This window comes from Triticum aestivum, chromosome 2B (genome assembly GCF_018294505.1).
Source record: "Triticum aestivum cultivar Chinese Spring chromosome 2B, IWGSC CS RefSeq v2.1, whole genome shotgun sequence".
NCBI lineage: Eukaryota > Viridiplantae > Streptophyta > Magnoliopsida > Poales > Poaceae > Triticum > Triticum aestivum.
In genome coordinates, this window is record NC_057798.1 from 627088406 (window position 1) to 627110763 (window position 22358).

The window sequence follows — 22358 nt, forward strand, 5'->3', positions numbered from 1 at the left end:
TAATTAGTTTAATTAAACTGTAATTAGATTAACCTAAACCCTAATTAATTTAAATAGAGAATGACAGGTGGGTCCCACTGGACCCACATGTCAGGGTTGACTCAGTCAACCCCTGTTGACTGCTGACGTCAGCATGACATCATGCTGACGTCATAAATACATTTTTTCGAATTAATTAAATAAATAATTAAATTCCAAAATTGTTAAAATCTTTTAAAAATCATATCTTTTAATCCGTAACTCGGATTAAAATATTTTCAACATGAAAGTTGCTCAGAACGACGAGACGATTCCGGATACGCAGTCCGTTCGTCCGCCACACACCCCTAACCTATCGAACTCGCAACTTTTTCCCTCCGGTTCATCTGTCCGAAAACGCGAAACACCGGGAATACTTTCCCGGATGTTTCCCCCCTTCGTCGGTATCACCAACTACCGCAATTGGGCGCACCTAGCATCGTACTTGTCATGTCAGGCATCGATATGCATTTGTTTGCATTGTATTCATTGTTTCTTCCCCCTCTTCTCTCCCGTAGACTACGAGACCGACGCTGCTGCTGCCCAGTTCGACTATGGAGTTGACGACCCCTCCTTCTTGCCAGAGCAATCAGGCAAGCCCCCCCCCCTTGATCACCAGATATCGCCTATTCTTCTCTATACTGCTTGCATTAGATTAGTGTAGCATGTTACTGCTTTCTGTTGATCCTATTCTGATGCATAGCCTGACATTGTTGCTACACCTGTTGATACCTTACCTGCAATCCTAAATGCTTAGTATAGGATGCTAGTTTATCATCATTGGCCCTACATTCTTGTCAGTCTGCCTTGCTATACTATTGGGCCGTGATCACTCGGGAGGTGATCACGGGTATATACTATACATACATACATACTATACAGATGGTGACTAAAGTCGGGTCAGCTCGAAGAGTACCCGCGAGTGATTCACGGATTGGGGGCTGAAAGGACCTTTGTCCCGACGGCCCTCTGTGTGGATCTTTTGTGGCGGAGCGACAGGGCAGGTTGAGTCCACCTAGGAGACAGGTGGGCCTGGCCCTGTTCGGCGTTCGCGGATACTTAACACGCTTAACGAGATCTTGGTATTTGATCTGAGTCGGCTACGAGCCTATACGCACTAACCATCTACGCGGGAGTAGTTATGGGTATCCCGACGTCGTGGTATCAGCCGAAGCACTTCAGACGTCAGCGACGGAGCGGCGCGCGCCGGATTGGACTGGAACGCCTACTAGGCTAGGTCTGCTTCCGGCCGCCCTCGCAACGTGCAGGTGTGCTCAGGGCGATGGGCCCAGACCCCTGCGCGCTTAGGTTTAGACCGGCGTGCTGGCCTCTCTGTTTTGCCTAGGTGGGGCTGCGACGTGTTGATCTTCCGAGGCCGGGCATGACCCAGGAAAGTGTGTCCGGCCAAATGGGATCAAGCGTGTTGGGTTATGTGGTGCACCCCTGCAGGGAAGTTAATCTATTCGAATAGCCGTGATCTTCGGTAACAGGACGACTTGGAGTTGTACCTTGACCTTATGACAACTAGAACCGGATACTTAATAAAACACACCCTTCCAAGTGCCAGATACAACCGGTGGTCCCTCTAGCTCAGGGTTATGAGGAGGGGATCGCCGGGTAGGATTATGCTATGCGATGTTACTTGGAGATGCTACTTGGAGGACTTCGACCTACCCTCTTCTGCCTGTTGCAAGACGAAGGTGACCAGAAGCGTAGTCTTCGATAAGACTAGTTATCCCCCTCTTATTCTGGCATTCTGCAGTTCAGTCCACTGATATGGCCTCCTTACACATATACCCATGCATATGTAGTGTAGTTCCTTGCTTGCGAGTACTTTGGATGAGTACTCACGGTTGCTTTCTTCCCCCTTTTTTTTCCCCTTTCCTTCTTCCTGGTTGTCGCAACCAGATGCTGGAGTCCAGGAGCCAGACGCCACCGTCGACGACGACCCCTACTACACCGGAGGTGCCTACTACTACGTGCTGCCCGCTGACGACGACCTGGAGTAGTTTAGGAGGATCCTAGGCAGGAGGCCTGCGCCTCTTTCGCTCTGTATCCCAGTTTGTGCTAGCCTTCTTAAGGCAACTTGTTTAACTTATGTCTGTACTCAGATATTGTTGCTTCCGCTGACTCGTCTATGATCGAGCACTTGTATTCGAGCCCTCGAGGCCCCTGGCTGGTATTATGATGCTTGTATGACTTATTTTATTTGTAGAGTTGTGTTGTGATATCTTCCCGTGAGTCCCTGATCTTGATCGTACACATTTGCGTGCATGATTAGTGTACGATTGAATCGGGGGCGTAACACGTGATCTCGAGCCCCAAGTTAGCTATTTCATTGGAGATTACCAGCTCGACGATGCGACGACCATGTTCCTCTACTACACCCAGGTGGACACCTGGGACAAGGAGGCGGTCGATCCTAGCGACAAGCGCGTTGGCATCGAGCGGGCCGCTGACAAGGAGAACGGCACGGCGGGCGTTCGGTGCAAGTACGGCACGGCCGGCCTCTGGTGCCCACTTCTGGTGAGGAATGGGGGTACTGACGGGATGTGTACCTAGCTGCGACGCCCTATTGACAGCATGCAAGCACCGATGGGTCCGCTCTTGCTATGCTGTGTGCCATGCCTCTCGCTCTGTGGTGCTCCAATGGTCTCGCCGTGCGGTGAGCCACAGCCTATCAGCGCGAGCACGCCTAGCTTGCTCTGCGGCGCGCCATCGGTCATGTTATGCGGTGAGCTGCAGCCTCTCGGTGCTGACATGCCTATCTTGATCCGCCGCATTGAAGCGCCATGCACCAATGGTCTTCTCAACCCCGGCGATGACGCGCATCACGGCGTCTTCCATCGTGTTGCCGGGGAGCGCCTTGGCCTCGGCCTGATACGTCTCCAACGTATCTATAATTTTTTTATTGTTCCATATTGTTATATTATCATTCTTGGATGTTTTAGAATCATTTTATAGTCATTTTATATCATTTTGTGGTACTAACCTATTGACATAGTGCCAAGTGCTAGTTATTGTTTTCTGCATGTTTCTTACTTCGCAGGAAATCAATATCAGACGGAGTCCAAATGCCACGTAACTTCATGATGATTTTTGATGGACCAAAAGGAAGAAGTTGGGCCCTGGTTGCACCTGGGGGGAGTCCCGAGGAGGGGACAACCCACCAGGGCACGCCCACCTCATGTGCCCCTGGACCGCCTCTTTGCTCTATAAATACCCCAATATTCCAGAAACCCTAGGGAAGGCGATGAAATATTCATCCAGCCACCGTAGAGTCCAGAACCACCAGATCCAATCTAGACACCATCATGGAGGGGTTCACCACTTCCATTGGTGCCTCTCCTATGATGCGTGATTAGTTCTTTGTAGACCTACGGGTCCATAGTTAGTAGCTAGATGGCTTCCTCTCTCTCTCTCTCTCTTGATTATCAATACAATGGTCTCTTGGAGATCCATATGATGTAAGTCTTTTGGCGGTGTGTTTGTTGGGATCTGATGAACTTTGAGTTTATGATCAGATCTACGTTTTTATCCATGAAAGTTATTTGAGTCTTCTTTGATCTCTTATATGCATGATTGCTTATAGCCTCGTATTTCTTCTCCTTTGTTTGGGTTTTGTTTGGTCAAATTGATCTATTTATTTGCAATGGGAAGAGGTGCTTTGTAGTGGGTTCGATCTTACGGTTCTTGATCCCAGTGACAGAAAGGGAACCGACACGTATGTATCGTTGCTACTAAGGATAACAAGATGAGATCTATATCTGCCGCAATAGATCTATTCTTTTTTCAGAGGATTAATAGACAAATTCCTCACGTCCACTAATTTATTTCATAATTTTTGGAGTTACAGAAGTATTCAAAATTTTCAGATTACTACAGAATGTTCTGTTTTTGACAGATTCTGTTTTCTTTGCGTTGTGTGCTTGTTTTGATGATTCTACGGTTTTCTTTAATGAGTTTTTGCCATAGAAAAGTTGTAATACAGTAGATATAATGCAAAAGCAAAATAATAATATGTTTGATACAGTACTTATAGTAGTGGTTTGGTTTCTTATACTAATGGATCTCACGAAGGTTTGTTTGAATTTTGTGTGATTGAAGTTTTCAAGTTTTAGGTTATCTTACAATGGATGAAGGAATAAGGATAAGAAAAAGGCTAAGATTGGGGATGCCCGAGGCACCCCAAGATAATATTCAAAGAATTAGCAAGCAACTAAGCTTGGGGATGCCCCCGAGTGGCATCCCCGCTTTCTTCTAACGACCACCCGTATTTTGCTTGAAACTATATTTTTATTCGTCACATGATATGAGTTTTGCTTCGAGCGCCTTGTATGAAATGAGTCTTTGCTTGTTTTGCTTTGTGTTTTAAGTGTTGAATCCTTGCTGGACACACCCTTTTTAGAGAGCCAAAAATTATGCTATGCTTGCTTCTATGCTTCACTTAAATTTGTAGAGCCATGGACTTGCTCTAGTACTTCACTTATATCTTTTCGAGCATGGTGTGCTTTGTTAATTTTGGAGAAATGCTCTCAGGCTTCACTTAGATTTATTTGGGAGTTAGTAAAATTTTAAGAAATTCTCTCTTGCTTCAGTTAGATTATTTTGAGAGAAAGAAAACTTTTATGCTCATGATCTTCACTTATATTTGTTTGGGCTTATAGAAAGCAACATATGAAAATAGTCCCAAAGTGATAGATATACAAGGAGGATATAATAAAAACTTTCATGAAGATCATTGGACAAAATAAACTTGATTCTTAGTACTCGTTTTGAGATATGACGATATGATATATGTGACTCATGTTGATGAGTAATTGTGCTTTAGTAAGAATATTGATGTTAAGGTTTGTGATTCCCTATGCAAGAAAGAAAGTCAATAGTTATGCAATGAAATTTATATCCTACTTATGGTGCTTTATTCGGTGTTACTTATGCTTAATGCTTGGGTACATGATTTTTCGCTTTTTGGTTAGTCGCTTCTCAATCTTTTTGCTAGCCTTCATTTTGCAATAAGTATGATCACTACTTGTGCATCCAAAACCCTTTAAACCAATTTTTCCATATGAGTCCACTATACCTACCTATATGAGGTATTTCTTTGTCGTTCTAAGCAAATTTGCATGTGCCATCTCTAATGTTCAAAATAAATTTCTCTTTTGTGTGATCTACTACTTGTGAGGCGGTAAAGGGTAGCCAATATTTTCCATGCTAGATGTGTTATTCTCACGATGAGTGTTTATTCACTTGTCATTGCACGAGAGTACGGCAAAGCTATTAGAGACGCCCAGTCTAGAAATGAAAAATGAATTTAATTTATGTTGTCAAATAATAAATTCCTTGGAAAGTGTTGGTATGGAAGGCACCCGTGGATGCGGCTAGCCATGGAAAGTGAAAGTTGTGGTGGAAAAAGGAATAAACTTTATTTTCTGTTTGGGAACCGCCTATGATGTATCTAGCATGGAAAGTGTTGGGGTGCTCCAAGTCGTTTTTGTTGGTAGGAAAAGTATGCCTCTCAAAAATAATTTTATCTCTCAATTTAAGCTTTGAGCTCTAGCACCTCTACAAATCACTACTTCCCTCCGTGAAGGGCCTTTCTTTTACTTATGAAATTTTTATTTTGAATTTGAGTCTCCATCTTCTCTTATAAAGCACCAACTAAGGGGCACTATGATCGTATTTGAGAATTGGGTGTAGCTAATATTCAAGTGTGTTTCATGAATGTATCAATGATTGAGCATGATGGGCTAGGGATAACTTTCTTTAGTGTTGATATTTTGAAAGACATGGTTGCTTGTTGGTATGCTTGAGTATTAAAGTCTTCATGTCAAAACTAGACTATTTCTTTGAATCATATAGCAGTCCATATGTCCATGCTATAAAGAAAAGAATGTGATGAACATGTTAGGCAGCATTCCACATCAAAAATTCTGTTTTTATCATTTACCTACTCGAGGACGAACAGGAATTAAGCTTGGGGATGTTGATACGTCTCCAGTGTATCTATAATTTTTTATTGTTCCATGCTATTATATTATCATTCTTGGATGTTTTACAATCATTTTATAGTCATTATATATCATTTTTTGGTACTAACCTATTGACATAGTGCCAAGTGCCAGTTGTTTTTTTCTGCATGTTTTTTACATCGCATGAAATCAATATCAAACGGAGTCCAAATGCCACGTAACATCACAGTAATTTTTTATGGACCAAAAGGAAAAAGTTGGGCCCTGGTTACACCTAGGGGAAGTCCCGAGGAGGGGATAACCCACCAGGGCACGCCAGGAGGCCCAGGCGCGCCCTGGTGGGTTGTGCCCACCTCGGGTGCCCCCCGGACCGCCTCTTTGCTCTATAAACACCACAATATTCCAGAAACCCTAAGGGAGGCGACGAAATATTCATCCAGCCGCCGTAGAGTCCAGAACCACCAGATCCAATCTGGAGACCATCACAGAGGGGTTCACCACTTCCATTGGCGCCTCTCCTATGATGTGTGAGTAGTTCTTTGTAGACCTACGGGTCCATAGTTAGTAGCTAGATGGCTTCCTCTCTCTCTCTCTCTTGATTATCAATGCAATGGTCTCTTGGAGATCCATATGATGTAAGTCTTTTGGCGGTGTGTTTGTTGGGATCCAATGAACTTTGAGTTGATGATCAGATCTATGTTTTTATCCATGAAAGTTATTTGAGTCTTCTTTGATCTCTTATATGCATGATTGCTTATAGGATCGTATTTCTTCTCCGATATTTGGGTTTTCTTTGTCCAATTTGATCTATTTATCTTGCAATGGGAAGAGGTGCTTTGTAGTGTCTTCGATCTTGCGGTGCTTGATCCCAATGACAGAAAGGGAACCGACACGTATGTATCGTTGCTACTAAGGATAACAAGATGATATCTATATCTGCCGCAATAGATAAACGGATCTCGTCTACATCATGTCATTGTTCTTATTGCATTACTTTGTTTTCTCATGAACTTAATACACTAGATGCATGATGGATATCGGTCGATGTGTGGAGTAATAGTAGTAGATGCAGGCAAGAGTCGGTCTACTAATCTTGGACGTGATGCCTATATAATGATCATTGCCTGGATATCGTCATGATTATTTGAAGTTCTATTAATTGCCCAACAGTAATTGTTTTCCCACCGTTTGCTATTTTTATCGAGAGAAGCCACTAGTGAAACCTACGGCCCCAGGGTCTTCTTTCTCATATATTTGCCTTGCGATCTACTTTTTCCTTGCGTTCATTTTCAGATCTATTAAACCAAAAATACAAAAATACCTTGCGGCAATCTATTCTTATTTATTTTATTTGGCGTTCGATCTATCAATCTACTACAAATTTACCTCACGTCCTTTGCCTATCTTGAGGCGCCATACCCCGAAAGGGATTGACAACCCCTTTAACATGTCGGGTTGCGAGGTGTTGTTCTTTGTGTGCAGGGGCTGTTCACGTTGTGTTGCTTGGTTCTCCTACTGGTTCGATAACCTTGGTTCATATCTGAGGGAAATACCTACCACCGTTGTGTTGCATCATCCCTTCCTCTTTGGGGAAATACGGACGTAGCTTCAGGCGACATTAGCGCCTACTCGTTTTCCTCATCGACCAGGTTGATGGTAGAGGCAGCACTTTGGTGGGTTGGGATGCTTGTAAAAGGTGGATGTGCTACAGGTTGCGCTTGTTGCCTCTCTACATCGCGCATCGCCTAGGTTTATGCGCAATACCGCTGGTTGGCGGGAAACCGGTGAGGATATGGCGGAAAATGCTGGCGTGTTCATAAAACGCCATCAATTAATGGAAACTTAGCATAGAATGAACATCGAGCTAGCACAAGAAGTAGATGATGAGCAGATGATCGTTTATCCTAGTTAATTATGCATGTAATAGTTTACTTTGGTGTGTGGAAATGTCATGTGTGTACTAGACACCTATGTATTTGGATGTTTGCCACGTATTACACACATCTTGTTTATGTGAAACATTTTTGTTTTCTTGGCTCAACACAAATAGTTTATCGAAATGAACTGTATGCCCTCCATTGCACACACCTTGATCTGGTTGAACCGTTTCTGTTGCGTTGCCTAATCGAAAATAGTTCATCTGAGTGAACCGTATGCTGTATATCGCACACACCTTAATCTGCCTGACCGTTTCTTTTGTGTTTCCTAATCACAAACAGTTCATCCGAGTGAACTGTATGCCGAATATCAGACACACCTTCATCTGGCTGCATGTTTCTGTTGTTCCGCCTCATCACAAATAGTTTATCTGAGTGAACTGTATGCCGTATATCACACATGCCTTTGTCTGGCTGCCCGTTTCTTTTGTTCTGCCTCATCGCAAACAGTTAATTGAACTGAACTGTATGCCCCGCATCGCACACTTAACCAAAATCTGAACCGTGTTTTATGTATCCTTCATCGCAAATGTTTTGCATCTTTTTTGACGGTTTTTTACATCATCATTTGTGATTAATGCATCGCACACAGTTTCGTTAAAGGGTCTCTGATCGTAGTGTCGCGTTAGCAGCATCCTGCAGTAGTGAACTCTGAACATCCCCCTTGTTCTTGAAGATTGGTACTAATATACTCTGTCTCCACTCTTCTGGCATCTTGTTTGCCCGAAAAATGAGGTTGAAAATCTTGGTTAGCCATACTATCTCTATGTCCCCGAGGCCTTTCCACACCTCAATGGGGATACAATCAGAGCCCATCGCCTTGCCTCCTTTCATCCTTTTTAAAGCCTTCTTGACCTCAGACTCTTGGATTCGCCGCACAAAACACACACTGGTCTCATCAAAGGAGTCATAAAGTTCAATGTTTGAGCTCTCATTCTCCCCATTGAGCAGCTCGTCAAAGTACTCCTGCCATCTATGCTTAATCTCCTCGTCCTTCACCAGGAGTTGGTATGCTCCGTCCTTGATGAATTTGACTTGGACAACATCCCTCATCTTCCTCTCACAGATCTTGGTCATCTTGTAGATGTCCCTTTCACCTTCCTTTGTGCCTAGCCGTTGGTAGAGGCCCTCATACGCTTGACCCTTGCTTCACCGACAGCTCGCTTTGCGGCCTTCTTCGCCATCTTGTACTTCTCTATGTTGTCTGCACTACTATCTAGGTATATGCGTCTGGAACAATTTTTCTTCTCCTTAATCGCCTTATGGACATCAACATTCCACCACCAAGTACCCTTAGCTTCGCATCTCCTTCCCTTGGACACTCCAAACTCCTCCGAGGCCACCTTATGAATGCAAGTCGCCATCTTCATCCACACATTGTTCGCATCCCCTCCTTCCTTCCAAGGGCCTCCTTAATGACCCTCTCCTTGAACGCTTGAGCTACCTTCCCCTTGAGCTTCAACCACTTCATTCTAGTGACTTTGGCACATTTATCCCACTGGACACAGACCCCAAAGCGGAAGTCGGCAACCACCAGCTTATGCTAAGCAACAACACTCTCTCCAAGTATCACCTTACAATCTAGGCATGCACGCCTATCTTCTCTTCTCGAGAGGATGAAATCAATCTGGCTGGAGTGTTGGCCACTACTAAAAGTCACCAGATGTAATTCTCTCTTTTTAAAGAGGGTGTTAGCTACGATCATGTCGTAGGCTAGACCGAAGCTCAAGACATCTTCTCCTTCTTGATTCCTGATGTCATAGCCAATGCCCCCATGCACCCCTTCAAAACTTGTTTTAGATGTACCCATGTGGCCATTGAGGTCTCCTCCTATGAAGAGCTTCTCGCCAATCTGTACACTCCTAACCATGTCCTCCGGGCCTTCCTAGAACCCCCTCTTGGTGTTCTCATTGTGGCCTACTTGCGGGGCATACGCGCTGATAACATTGAGAACTAAGTCCCCAAGTACCATCTTGACCAGGATAATCCGGTCCCCATGTCTCTTGATGTCTACCACTCCATCCTTGAGGCTCTTGTTGATCAAGATGCCTATTCCATTTCTTTTTGCAGCCATGCCTGTGTACCACAACTTGAAGCCGATATTCTCCACCTCCTTCTCCTTCTGACCCCTCTATTTGGTTTCTGGGACGCAAAGGATATCAACACTTCTCCTCACCGCTGCATCAACTAGCTCCCAAAGCTTACCTGTCAAAGAACCTACATTCCAGCTACCTAAGCGAATCCTCCTAGGCTCAGCTAGCTTCCTTACCCTTCGCACTCCTCGAGTCAAATACGAAGACCCTTGATCATTTTCCACTACATCCAGGCGCTAATGTAGTGCGTCACTAAGGATGCGACGACCCGATCCTCGCTCACTTGACACCGTATCCAGCTCAAGATACGGCGCGCCACCGGGAGGGGGGGTGACAGCCCGACCCTTGCCCATTTGGCACCACACCCGGGTTCCGATGTGGCGCCTCGCTGAGAGGGTTACACCCCAATGAAAATCTTTTGGATTTCATCTCCATAAGAGTGGTTGGGTTTTTACTTTGGCTCGCCAAGCCTATCGCAACCCTCCTCCTTTACGCGGGCTTGGGACCGGCTATGTTGAGACAACAAAGGCGGAGTTAAAAATGTATTTGAAAAATGTCCAACGTGTGTCAGAAAAATATTTCACATGTGCTCTAAAATTTATGTTGTGTACTGAAAACAAAAGTAGACATGGACTGAAATAATTGAAAATCGATGAAACCAGACAAAGAAACAAAACGAAAAGCAAAAAACCAAAGAAAATCTAGAAAGGAAACAAAGATAACCAAAGTGAAGCGAAGAGACAAAAACACCCAAAAAAACAATGTGAAAACAACGAAAACCAAAGTAAAATTATGAGAAAAAGGAGAAATCAGGTAAAAACAAATAAAACCAAAGAAAAAACAAAATAAAATGAAAGATATCTGATGAAAAAGATAGCAGTGCGGGACGTGGAGTTTCTACACCAAGGAGCAAATGCTCCTGGTGTGAACAGTAAAATAAAAAATATCTGATTTTTTTTGTGACATACTTTCACAATTGTTTGTTGTGCATGCAAAATTTCATCGCAAAATCACATTGATGGAAGGCGTGGTAAAAAAACAAAATCGATGCTCTGAAAATGTTACTTACAAAAGCATTTTAGACGCTTTTTTTTTGCATGACTTCCACTAATGTGATTTCGCAATGAAATTTTGCGTGCATGACAAACATTTGTGAAAGTATGTCACAATAAAATTTCAGATTTTTTGAGTTTTTTTAATTATTTTACTGTTCACACCAGCAGCATTTGCTCCTGGGTGGCACCTTCGAGCAGTGCGAACCTACAACAACCACAGTAATGAACTGGCCCGCTAGTCCGTCCCTATAGGCGATTTACACTGGCGAACTAGCGCCATAAGCCTGTGCAGGAGGCCTCCAAAAGCAGCCCATAATTTACTGAAAAAAGGATAAAAGGCCGAAATCAGCCCACGGGGCGTAGAAGATGCTGTGAGTTCTTGAGATTGCGGTTGGAATTTCCTATTCGCCGCACGCTGCGGCAAATTGTCGAGGTTTCGCACAGATCGAGGGAAGCCCATTTAACCGTTTCAACGCGCCCGGTTTTGGGAACCTTCTAGAGGTGCCCAGCCGGTTTTTTCTGGTTTTTGGAAACTTCTAGAAGGTTCCTAATCCGGGTTTTTTTCCTGTTCTGTTTTTTTCGCTTTTCCTGTTTTTTTCTTTTCTCTCCTTTTTCACTTTTCTGTTTATTTTTCTTTTTTTTTCTATTTCGTTTTTTCACTTTCCTTTTTTTTATTTTATCATTTTCAATTCTATTGTTTTCTTCAATTTATTATTTTTCTTAAAAAAATCGTTGTGTTTTACTGTTTGTTCATAAATCCCAAAAATGTTCAGAATTTGAATCCCATAAAATGTTCATGTTTTTCAAATTTTGTTCACGTATTAAAAATTGTTCGAGCATTGCAAAAAATGTTCAGGTCTCAATATTGTTCAATGGGTTTTCAAATTTTGAAGAAAAGATCTTCTTTTTCAAAATTTGTTTGCTTTTATAAAAAAACGAAAATTAAAAATATGTTCACATTGTTAAATAAATGTTCGCATGTTTAAAAAAGTATTCAAAATTGGAAAACATGTTATGAATTCGAAAAATGTAAAAAAAAATGTTCGTTTTCTAAAGAATATAGAATTTCAAAATTTGTTTGCAATGTTCAAAAAATGTTCGCGATGTTCACTTTTTTCTGAAATTTGTTCGCAAATTCAAAATATGCTCAGGAGTTTTCTAAAAATATTGGTGGTTTTAAAGTTTTTGAATCCCGAAAAATGTTCCTGTTTTTCAAATTTTGTTCATGGGTGAAAAATCATTTGAGAATTTCAAAAAATGTTCATGTTTCAAAATTGCTCAAGGGGTTTCCAAATTTTCAAGAAATGATAATTTTTTTTAAATTGGTTCGCTTTTACAAAAAGGAAAATTGAAATTTTGTTCACATTGTTAAAAAAATGTTCGCATGTTCAAAAGAGTGTTCACAATTGGAAAATATGTTCGGGATTTGAATAATGTGAACAATTTCGAAAATGTTCTTTTTGTAAACAATATTGAATTTCAAAATTTGTTCCTGATGTTCAAAAAATGTTGGAACTTCGAAACATTTCTTCACAATTTTATTCGAACATATCTTTGAAACATTTTGCCAGAATTCAACACCTTTTAGAAATTCCAAGATATGTTCGAATAAAATCAAAGGTGTTGAATTCTGGCAAAATGACTAATTCTTAGATATTAGCGCTGCAAATTAGCCACTTAGGATTATTAGCTCACACGGCTATTGGGAGCACTTCAGTACCTCGTTATTTTTCTTATTTTTGCTACAGTACCAGCGTGGCTTCCCATCGCGCTTGATATAGCTAGCACCCGTCTGCCATGGGCCGGCCCACTCGCTGCGTATCCTGTGCGAAGCGACGTCCTTTTGCCGCAAAGTGCGGCGTATAGGAGCTCCCATTGCGGTTACTCCCACTTCCCCCATCAAAAAATGCGCACGCTCTCGCCACACGAGGCACGCAGAAATCAGATCGAATTTGCGCGCTCCCGACGATGCGGTTACCAAAGCGCGCGCTCACGTTCCGGCGAAGAGCCGCAACTCCTGAAACCCCACACGCGGCCGCTCGAACCGCAACAAAACCGCCCGTTCCCACATCAGTGCGTGCACCACCGATGGAGAACGCCACTGCCGCGCCAGTAACGGAAGAAGCCCTGCCCATGGACACGCCGCTGGCGGCGACGCGGCCGGCGAGCCGTCGCTCGAACCCCGTGGTGGAGCGGAAGTTCGTCGAACTTGACGACTGCCTCGCCAAGGCGCTGAACTCCCGGCCGCGGCGCTATGACGTGGACGCCAGACTATTCCCGGAGATCCAGGCCAGGATCGACTTCCTCCGCTCGCTCATCGCCGCCGAGCGGGACAGCCACAGCCACACCGGCGGGCGGCCGGGGCACCTTGTCGAGGCCGAGGAGCGCTTCGGCGTCCTCGAGAGGGCGTTCCAGCAGTGGGCGCAGAGTGTCGTCGCCGCGGCAACCGAGGACGAAGAAGCCGATCAGGCGGCATCCGAGTCCGGGTCGTCCGGCGGCTGCTCATGCAACGACTCCTGCTCCGGCTTCGAGTTCACGGGCCTGGAGGTGGCGTCCGACCCCAAGTGCAACCCCGAGAGCGGCGACGCGGCGGAAGCACAAAAGGAGGCGGCCGCGGCGATAGAGGTGGCGCCTGCGACAGGTACTACCGCTCGGCGGCGCTGGTGGAGGCGGTGCGCCGCTCTGTGCGGCGCTGCTGGCGTGGTGGCGGTGATCGCGCTCGCGGCCGGTTTGGCGTTAGAGTTTGCCGCGGTGGCGGGGCCGTCAGTCAACCTTGTTCCGACGTAGATTACGTGATGGGCCTTTGTTTTTTATCCTTGTTCTTCCGCTGTTGTCAGTGTTGTGAAGTTGAAGTTAAGTATCGATCCCCTTGCTTTATTCAGTACAAGTGTGTATTTGTAAGTTTCTGAATAAATACTCGGTTTCAGTCTCTTGAAACCATCAATTTAACCTCCTTTAATGAACTTTATTGTTTTTGTAAATTTGCCTTTCTGTTATGCATTTCATGCTTCCAGTCTTTTTGTCAAGACTTCATTATATGACTGATTTGTCCTAAGTCGTACCAGCCTCAGATTGTGTAGTGCACTAGTCTCCATGTACGAAATCAGGAGGGGGAGGAACGCAACTTGTGTCTTTCTTTATATACAAAAAGACACAGGTGGCAAAACTTGATGTTTGCTCATGCCAGCGGAAGATGTTTTGCCATGAAACCGAAGATGTTAGCTAAAGTGGGTTGTCATGGCAACTTCAATGCATTTTGCACATGCCAACTGAAGATGCCTTGGCATAGCAGCTTAAGATGTCAGCCATGTCAACTTAAGATGTGTTGCCATGGAAACTGAAAATATTGGCATGCCAAAAATATGTTTTGGCATGGCAACTTAAGATGTCAGCCATGTCAAGATGTGTTGCCATGGAAACTGAAAAATGTTGGCATGCCAAAAATATGTTTTGGCATGGCAACTTATGATGTTAATTAGCCATGTCAAGTCCTTTTTTTCTGTCCATTCAAGGTTTTCTTTTGTGATATTTAGATGGCAACTTTTTGTTTCTGTCAATTTTTTTCTTGCCGACTTGACATCATGTGTGTTGGTAGTTTATTAGCAACAAATTGGGCAACTCTAAGTATATGTGTGAAACAGTTGCAGTGTGCAGACCATACTTCCTTTCATTTCACAAACACGTTATATATCATTATAATTTTAGACAAGTCAATATTATGGCACACTCATGGTAAACTATTTTCGAATGAAATTAGGATTTTTCTGTTAGCAACTTATTTGTAGATATGTTGATAATGCATGCGCACACCATGATTTGTCACATGCAAATCAGGCATGATGATTTTTTTTATTTCACGGTTTAATACAAATAGGCATACCTTTTTTTACTATCACGCACACGCACGCTTGCGCACGCACACACATGGACTTTTCCTTTTTTACTATCTATGAAACTCATGGCTTTGTGAAAATTTTTATTATCTAAACCAGCTAAACCATGGCAACTTTTGTTTACTTTATTTATTAATATATTGTAATTTTATTATTCATGGCAACTTATGCGGGTGCGTGCTATATATAATGGGATTCCTTAATATCTGGTTGACTCATTATCCAGGTCTTGCCAAAAAAATGTATGTTGTTTAGTTTATATCACACAAAAGATGAAAATTATGTTGTTTTGATTATCTCATCACAGTCACACACCTGCAGTTTTTTTATACATGGAAAATTAAGTTTATTTTTATTGACTGGTTGTTGAAGATTTTAGGAAACATAGTAATATGAGCACCCTCATAGACACATACAATATATGGTAACTTTATTTATTTATTGCATAGATTGAATTGAGACAAATTAAGAGATTGTTTTTTTTACCTATGAGTTTTTCTTTCTGGATGAGGTACTCTGCGTGCGAGCTGCGGTTTTGTTGTAGTTCGGTAGAAAAATAATGTCTTTTTTGGCATGTTATTGTGAAAGGAGCAACGAGACCTTGCGGCCTGGCCCATTTGTTTTTGGGGGCTCACGATCGATGTGCTACACTCGAGAGGGGGGTGGGGGGGGGGGGGGTGATGACGCGACGTCACACCTGTACCGTTTCAGTGCGGACGCTCACACCCTGTACCCTTTCAACACGAACGCTCGCACCTTCTACCGTTCAAACGGTCACACGCAGACCTTTGCGCGGATAGGTTACTTCGCATTGTGGCAATTAGGGGGAACAGTCACGTGCTACGCGCATCCTTTTTGTTATTAGACAACTATACGTCACACCGTTCGGTCGAGGGTGAACGGTGACGGTCACGCGGAGACCCTTGCGCCATTATGCGCATACATCACGCCGCGCCGCGGCGATTAGGGGGAACGGTCACGCGTTATGTGCATCCTTTTTATTATTGGACATCCATAATACTATTACCACATTACAAGTTATCCTCACATTCTTCCCACCGAAATCCACCTTAAAGGAGGCACATCGAAGCTGCAAGAACCAAATCCGTCATCCATGACGAAGCCTCTACCCATGGCCAACATCTTCCTCTGTTTCCTTCTGCTATCATCGCTCATCGCTTCGCCTCTGGAGTCCGCAAGGATCGTCCACGAACACCGCGCCCACATCGTTGCAGGTACTTCCTCTCTCCAGATCCAAGTAAACAAAGTAAAGCGCCTATACTTTCTTGTCATCAGAAATCGACTCTGTTGTTTGCATCAGGTGAGGAGATGCCTGATCGCCATCTACCCGACGTGTTTGGGGAAATCAAGAGGGCGCAGCCCCGCCAATTCGCGCCGCCGTCGCCACAAGCGAACGAGCAACGCTACCCCCCGATCTGGCATGGTGGATCCCCCTCTGTCTAACTGTTTGTGACTCTATGCAGACCTGATCGAAAAATAATAACATGAGAATTCTGTGCTTCAGATGATGTGTCCTGTATGATTATCTTCTTTTATCTTCACTCGCTTCCAGATGTATTGAATTGCCATGAATATGCACTTCATGCACATGTGATAGACAAGGACGATCATGGATCTTGACGTTGTGTGTCACATAGAAAAGTACTACCTCCGTTCGAAATTAGTTGTCGTTGAAATGGATGTATCTAGATGTATTTCTATGCTAGATACATCCATTTAAGCGATAAATAATTCCAAAACTCCTACAAAATCGAATCGATATGACACAACTCTGCAACTGATGAACCATATATACATGAACTTGATGCATGTTCTTCCTATGTAAAATTGACAAGAACTGGATCCGTTTCTAGTCCTAGTGCCTGTATTGTGGTACCGTACTTATTATGTGACTAAACCTTTATGTGCTTCATCAAGTGTCCGATGAAGACAGATGACATGAAGACTAACAGCACAAACATTACGGAGAAACCCTGTTGAGGTGATCCTGCTTCCCTAAGCAGTTCCTGAAATAAGGCCAAGACGAAATGATCAGATATCTGACAGTAAATAAAATACATACCTACATAGGCAATAATTTAGAAAGGAAAAAGTTCAAAATAAACCTTAAACTTATAGACGAAAGCTAAATCAAACCCTGAACTTGCAATCTCGGAAATCAGCACACCAAACTTTCTAATCCCGGTCTATTTTAAACCTTGAGCCAGTTTAGATGGTATTCGCTGACGTGGCAAGTCAAATTCTGGGCGTTGACCGGCTGGCAGGACATTAAGATGAATCGGGCTGGCCCATTAGCGTAATCACTCGTGCTGCTATGTTTTTTTCTTTTCCATTTTTTTGTTATTTATTTTCATAATGATAATAAATTTTTAGTACATTTGTAATAACAATGAACTTTTTTCTTATATAACTACACAAAGCCAGTTGTCTTTTATAAGGAGCGGCGAAAAATTACTAGGCGACAAAAGAAAAATACGCTATACAACGTATTCACAGGACTCCACCTCTAGTTCTCGCATTCAGAGAGCAACCCCAGCTAGCCACTGGCCCTGAAGGCTGCACATGACGCTAGGTAGTCACATTTATAAGGACAGACAGGAGCGAACATATATCTAAACATGTTAGAAAATCAAACATTTCATGAATTTTTTTGAACAATTTCGAAATGCTCATTTTTAACGCAAATAATTTATGAAATTCCAAAAACATCTGTAAGGAAAATGTGACACAATTCCGAACATCTTTTGATAAATGTAAATAATTTTTAAAATCACGAACAGTTCAAAAATTTACACAGAACTTGAGAACTCCAAACAATTTCTGTTAAACACCAAACAGTTTTTAGTTTGTGACAAAATTAGAAAACATGGACATTTTTTTTAACTATTCAACAATTTATGAAATGCTTTAACATTTTTTAATTTCTGAACAAATTATAGTAAACATTTTTCTGAAAGTTTGTGCATATTTTGTTTTCCGGATTCAAGAATTGTTCCCTTTTTATTGTTATTTTTATGTTTCGAAGAGTATTCCCTTTGTAAACACTGATTGTGTTTTCAAAAAAATTGTTCCTTTTTTCAAAAGTATTCGGAATTTAAAAAGTATTCGCACCTTAGAATAGCTTGGGGATTTCGGAAAAAAATACGTTTTCAAAATTTGTTTGCTCCCAAAAAATGTTTCTAAATCTCGACGCTGGTGTCTGATTAATTATGTTCGCGCTTCAACTTGTTGCACTAATAGTAATCTACTCTGATGGCTAACAAGTGGATATTGATAGGCCAAGGCACAAGTTCGACTCCGCCCGCTATCTTACTTTTGGTTATTTTTACGTCGCACTTACGGAAAAGTAAAATGAAAAAAAGAAAACAAAATCTCCCTTCATGCCTGATGGGCCGGCCCAATCACGTGTGTAGCCAACAATCCCGGGAGTTGATCTGCCACGTCGACAATCCCTGATTGGAAACGCCTTCAAGATTTAAAATAGACCAGGATCAGTAAGTTCGGTGTGCTGATTTCCGAGATTGCAAGTTCAGGGTTTGATTTAGCTTTCATCTACATGTTTAAGGTTTATTTTGAACTTTTCCCATTTAGAAACCAGAATATTAGATATTTCAATGGACAAAGGTGCCCCACAATATCGTGACCCCACATGTTATTTGGCTTCCCAGAGAACCTCATTAAAATATTAGGGACTGGCTATTGACCAATCAACTGAAAACATAATGAGGGTTAGTCGAATTGTTTTCCGCCTTCCGATGCAAATCCAACGGCTAGGATGTCTTCTTCCATCTCTCAACGTTTCCTGTTCATCTTCTTCCCCGATAGAGCTGCCACCTATGATGGGCCTAACCACTGGCACCCGCCCCCGCGGACGGCGGCGCTCCCGCAACCGCCTTGCCGCTCCACCCTCCCCCCCCCCCCTCCGTGCCGAGTTTTTTCTCCGCGAAGCCCCACGCCACTGCACCACCCTAAACCCTAAGATAGATACTGGGGTAGCCTGCCCAGCGAGCTTCTTCCTCCCCTCCGGCAAGTTGCTTCCCCCCTACACCTGTTTTTCCTTCAACAAAAATCGATTGACCCAAAATTCGAAACTCAGGCGATTGGCATGTAGCTATTGTGAAAATATTACCAGTTTGCTTTCCTTAATCATTATCTCTTTTTTGCGGGAGTTATCACCGAATGTCGGTGCTTACCATATCGATCAAAGGTTTAGTTTTGATAGTCTTACTGGATTGTCACTACTGAAAAAAGTGAAGTGAGTGCTTCATCTTTATTTTATCCCTAAAAAACATATTGGTAGAGTCATTATCTCTCAATAATTGATTATTTGGCACTTAACTTTCAATACCTAACATATGTGGTCACTGAACTCAGTCAGAATGGCATGGAGGTGATTTCATACGGTGCCCAATCAGCACAAAAATATATAAATTATTACTACCTCTATCCTGGTTGTAAGTTGGGCACGCTTTTTAGGTCTTCAAGTTCACTAGCAAAACATGTTATTGGCCGCAAAAAATATATCTTTAGATTCTCCGTTGAATGAACTTTCTGAACATATATGTTTTCTGGGCATGGTACACTTGTTTTCCTAGTCAAGTCGAAGATCCAATGTTATCATCTTGTGGATAGCTGAAAAATTGGATATCATCGAGGCATTGCAAATCATCTTCCAACATTAACATTTATTACCTTCATTTTTCATTTTGGAACCATGATGATATCCGATTGGTTTTGCATGAATACTACTATGGATTTTAGGAGAATTAACATGATTTAAGAAAATAATGTTGGATGTTACACTAAGATTAGTATGTATTTGAAGTACCATAATTGAACACCATCTAAGAAGTAGAAAAAGGAATCTGAACGGGTCTTACCATATTTTGCTGAAGTTTTTTCTGATTTTCTTCTCTTGTATATACTTTTTCTCCAACAAGCGTCGATACTACAGAGGCACCCTAAACAAAAACATGCAATAGAAATAGGTCAACATAATAAAATGGATATATTTTTTAGTTATCCACAGAATGATTCTGAGTACTAACTCAATGAACAGTATTTAATGAATTCGATCTATCCATCTACAAACGAGACACTTCAGAAAAATGTGTTCAGATATTTATTTGTAGAACTGCATGAGTTTTGATATGTGTTCAGATATTTGCCAGTGTGCAGTGTGTTTTGATTGGGGAATGAATTACCTTGGTACATGAAAGTTTAGCTCCGGAATTATCTACGCATCTAGATGCCTGAGAAGCAAATGAACACATGGTCACAAGAAATGCATGATATGTTTTTTGATGCAGCACAAAAGAACAGTAATGTTATCACTTACAGCACCGAACGCTGATGATACTTTCGCCTCATAGCCCATCATCGCCTCTGACCGAGGAGATGCATCCTCCTCCTCTGCCTCCTCGGGTACCGGTGAGGGGGGATTAGCAGCAATGTAAACCACCCGCAGCTTGAACTCCTCGATCAACCTACCCGGCGCCCTGGTGAACTGCACAAACCGCGACAGTCACATTACGCCGGAGAAACGTACCGAATTTACTGGCATCCATCAGTCAGCAGGAGAACCACATCCACATGAACCTACCAGTTCAGGGACGAGATCTCTCATGGTGGCCCCGTCCCGCGCCACGGCGCTCTGCACCAGGAATTTGTCCTTGCAATGGTGATCCAGCTGCATGTCCCTGGGAGCCTGCATCGTAACTAGACCGATCCCGGCGCTTCAGCAACGATGACACAACGGTCGTCAGAGTCAGACAAAGCGATGAATCACCTGTGACGCTGCAGGAGCTCCGGGGCAGCAGAATGCCGCAGGTGTGGCGCACCGAGTACTTCCTCGGGTTCGTCGTCTTCACCTGCGGATTGGAATTTGAAACCATGGCAATCCGTCACCCTCCCACCCAACGGCGCCGCGGACAGAGACAGGGTAGCAGCAGAGCGCGAGGACAAAGAGGAGGGTGTTCAGTCATTCACCTTGAACGCCACGTACTTGTCGGTCTTGTTGATGAGCTGCATGCAGCACGATCGCTGCCTCTTGACCTCGTCTTCTCGATCGGGCGGCAGAGAACAAGCAAGAAGACGAAAATCAGTCCACGCCGCTGAATTAGGCAGGGGTAGGAGTGGTTCTTGAGGGGCACTTACAGGGGATCTTGAGCTCGGAGGGGCAGACCCGAAGCAGAGTGCTGCTCATGGCTCCGATCAGAGAGCTCCGCGAGAACCAGGAGCAGCGAAAAGATTCGATCGTTGCGCCTAGAAGTGCTCCTGCTACTCAAGAACCAGTGAACTGGACGCCGCGAGAGGTGGTTGGGTCGGCGGCGGTTCCTGCCTCCAGAAGCAAAGTGCGGGAATAAATCGCAATGATGGTGATGATCTGGAGCCGCGGGGAGCAGCTCGGGACGCAGAGGAATATGATATCCTCAAGAATAGTGGTGGTTTTGGGCTCGTCTTTAGCCGCTCTTGCGTCCTGGGTGGTGGATTGGGTTGCAGCGCAGACTGCAGAGGCAGAGCCGCCGGCGCCGGGGGATGTGGTCTCGCGACCGCATTGGTAGGATGCGGCGTCCACGTTAGGCTAAGCTCTGCTCTGACTGTGCATCGTCGGGGTTTCCCCCTTTCTAGCTCGACTTTGGGACAATGGGACGTGACATCTTTTTTGTTTGTTTGTTTGATGATTGTGGGATGTGATGCGTTACCATACAACTGAATTGTGTGAACATGACCGAAAGTGGTAACTGATTAGTGGTGGAATGGCATCGCCTGTGTCACTGTAAATTGGCACTCTCAAAAGAGAAGATACTCCATATGTAACTGATTATACTAGGTAACTAGCTAATGGATTGGGTTGTGTGCTGCAAGATGGAGTGGGTGGCTTGCTTCTCATCTTGATTAAAGGCCGCCAGGGGGTGGGTCAGGGCCGGGCCAGGTGCAGTGGTTGCCAAATCAAATTATCGGTGAGATATCAGCTTCAGCACTACGACCAACTCGAATATTTTCAGAGCATAGTTAGACCGCGATTCGACTGGGTTTACCCAAAACTGGACGAGAGTACTGTACCAGGCTGACTGCGATTGAGTTTCACACTCGTGCTTCATGGCACACCCATGACATTTGTTTTAAAATAACACACACAGCCACAACATTCACCGCACGTCTGCTACTTTTCTTCTTTAGCTTTCAGGCTTTGCATAGTCACTGTCCAGTGTCCACCAATCCAAATGTAGTAATATATTATACTTAGTACTCCCTCCGGTCCTTTTTACTCTGCACATTGGATTTGCCGAAAGTTAAACTTTGCTAAGTTTGACCAAATTTATATTAGAAATTATTAGCATCTATAATATCTAATAAATATAATATG

General features: G+C 43.4%; 2 protein-coding genes and 1 long non-coding RNA gene across 4 annotated transcripts; 2 read left to right on the top strand and 1 right to left on the bottom strand.

Annotated features, from left to right (window-relative positions):
* The first annotated feature begins 12992 nt into the window (after nucleotides 1–12992).
* Nucleotides 12993–14019, top strand: LOC123041807 (uncharacterized). Its single transcript, XM_044464369.1, has one exon. The coding sequence runs from the start codon at nucleotides 13044–13046 to the stop codon at nucleotides 13860–13862; it is 819 nt and encodes a 272-aa protein (XP_044320304.1). The 5' UTR covers nucleotides 12993–13043; the 3' UTR covers nucleotides 13863–14019.
* Nucleotides 14020–15956: 1937 nt separating this feature from the next.
* On the top strand, nucleotides 15957–16492 carry LOC123046383 (uncharacterized). Its single transcript, XR_006422272.1, has 2 exons — nucleotides 15957–16203; nucleotides 16290–16492. It is a non-coding gene; the product is annotated as an uncharacterized lncRNA (long non-coding RNA).
* A 269-nt stretch (nucleotides 16493–16761) lies between these two features.
* LOC123046382 (vesicle-associated protein 1-3) lies at nucleotides 16762–21583 on the bottom strand. Of its 2 annotated transcripts, none has more exons than XM_044469740.1 (8): nucleotides 21146–21583; nucleotides 20978–21048; nucleotides 20778–20859; nucleotides 20592–20707; nucleotides 20328–20495; nucleotides 20194–20241; nucleotides 19870–19950; nucleotides 16762–16995 (listed from the first exon to the last, which is right to left on the bottom strand). In XM_044469740.1, the coding sequence occupies exons 1-8, from the start codon at nucleotides 21192–21194 to the stop codon at nucleotides 16882–16884; spliced, it is 729 nt and encodes a 242-aa protein (XP_044325675.1). In that variant the 5' UTR covers nucleotides 21195–21583; the 3' UTR covers nucleotides 16762–16881. The 2 variants fall into 2 exon arrangements, with proteins under 2 accessions (XP_044325675.1, XP_044325674.1); XM_044469739.1 differs by having other exon boundaries at nucleotides 16762–18455.
* Between the last annotated feature and the right edge of the window lie 775 nt (nucleotides 21584–22358).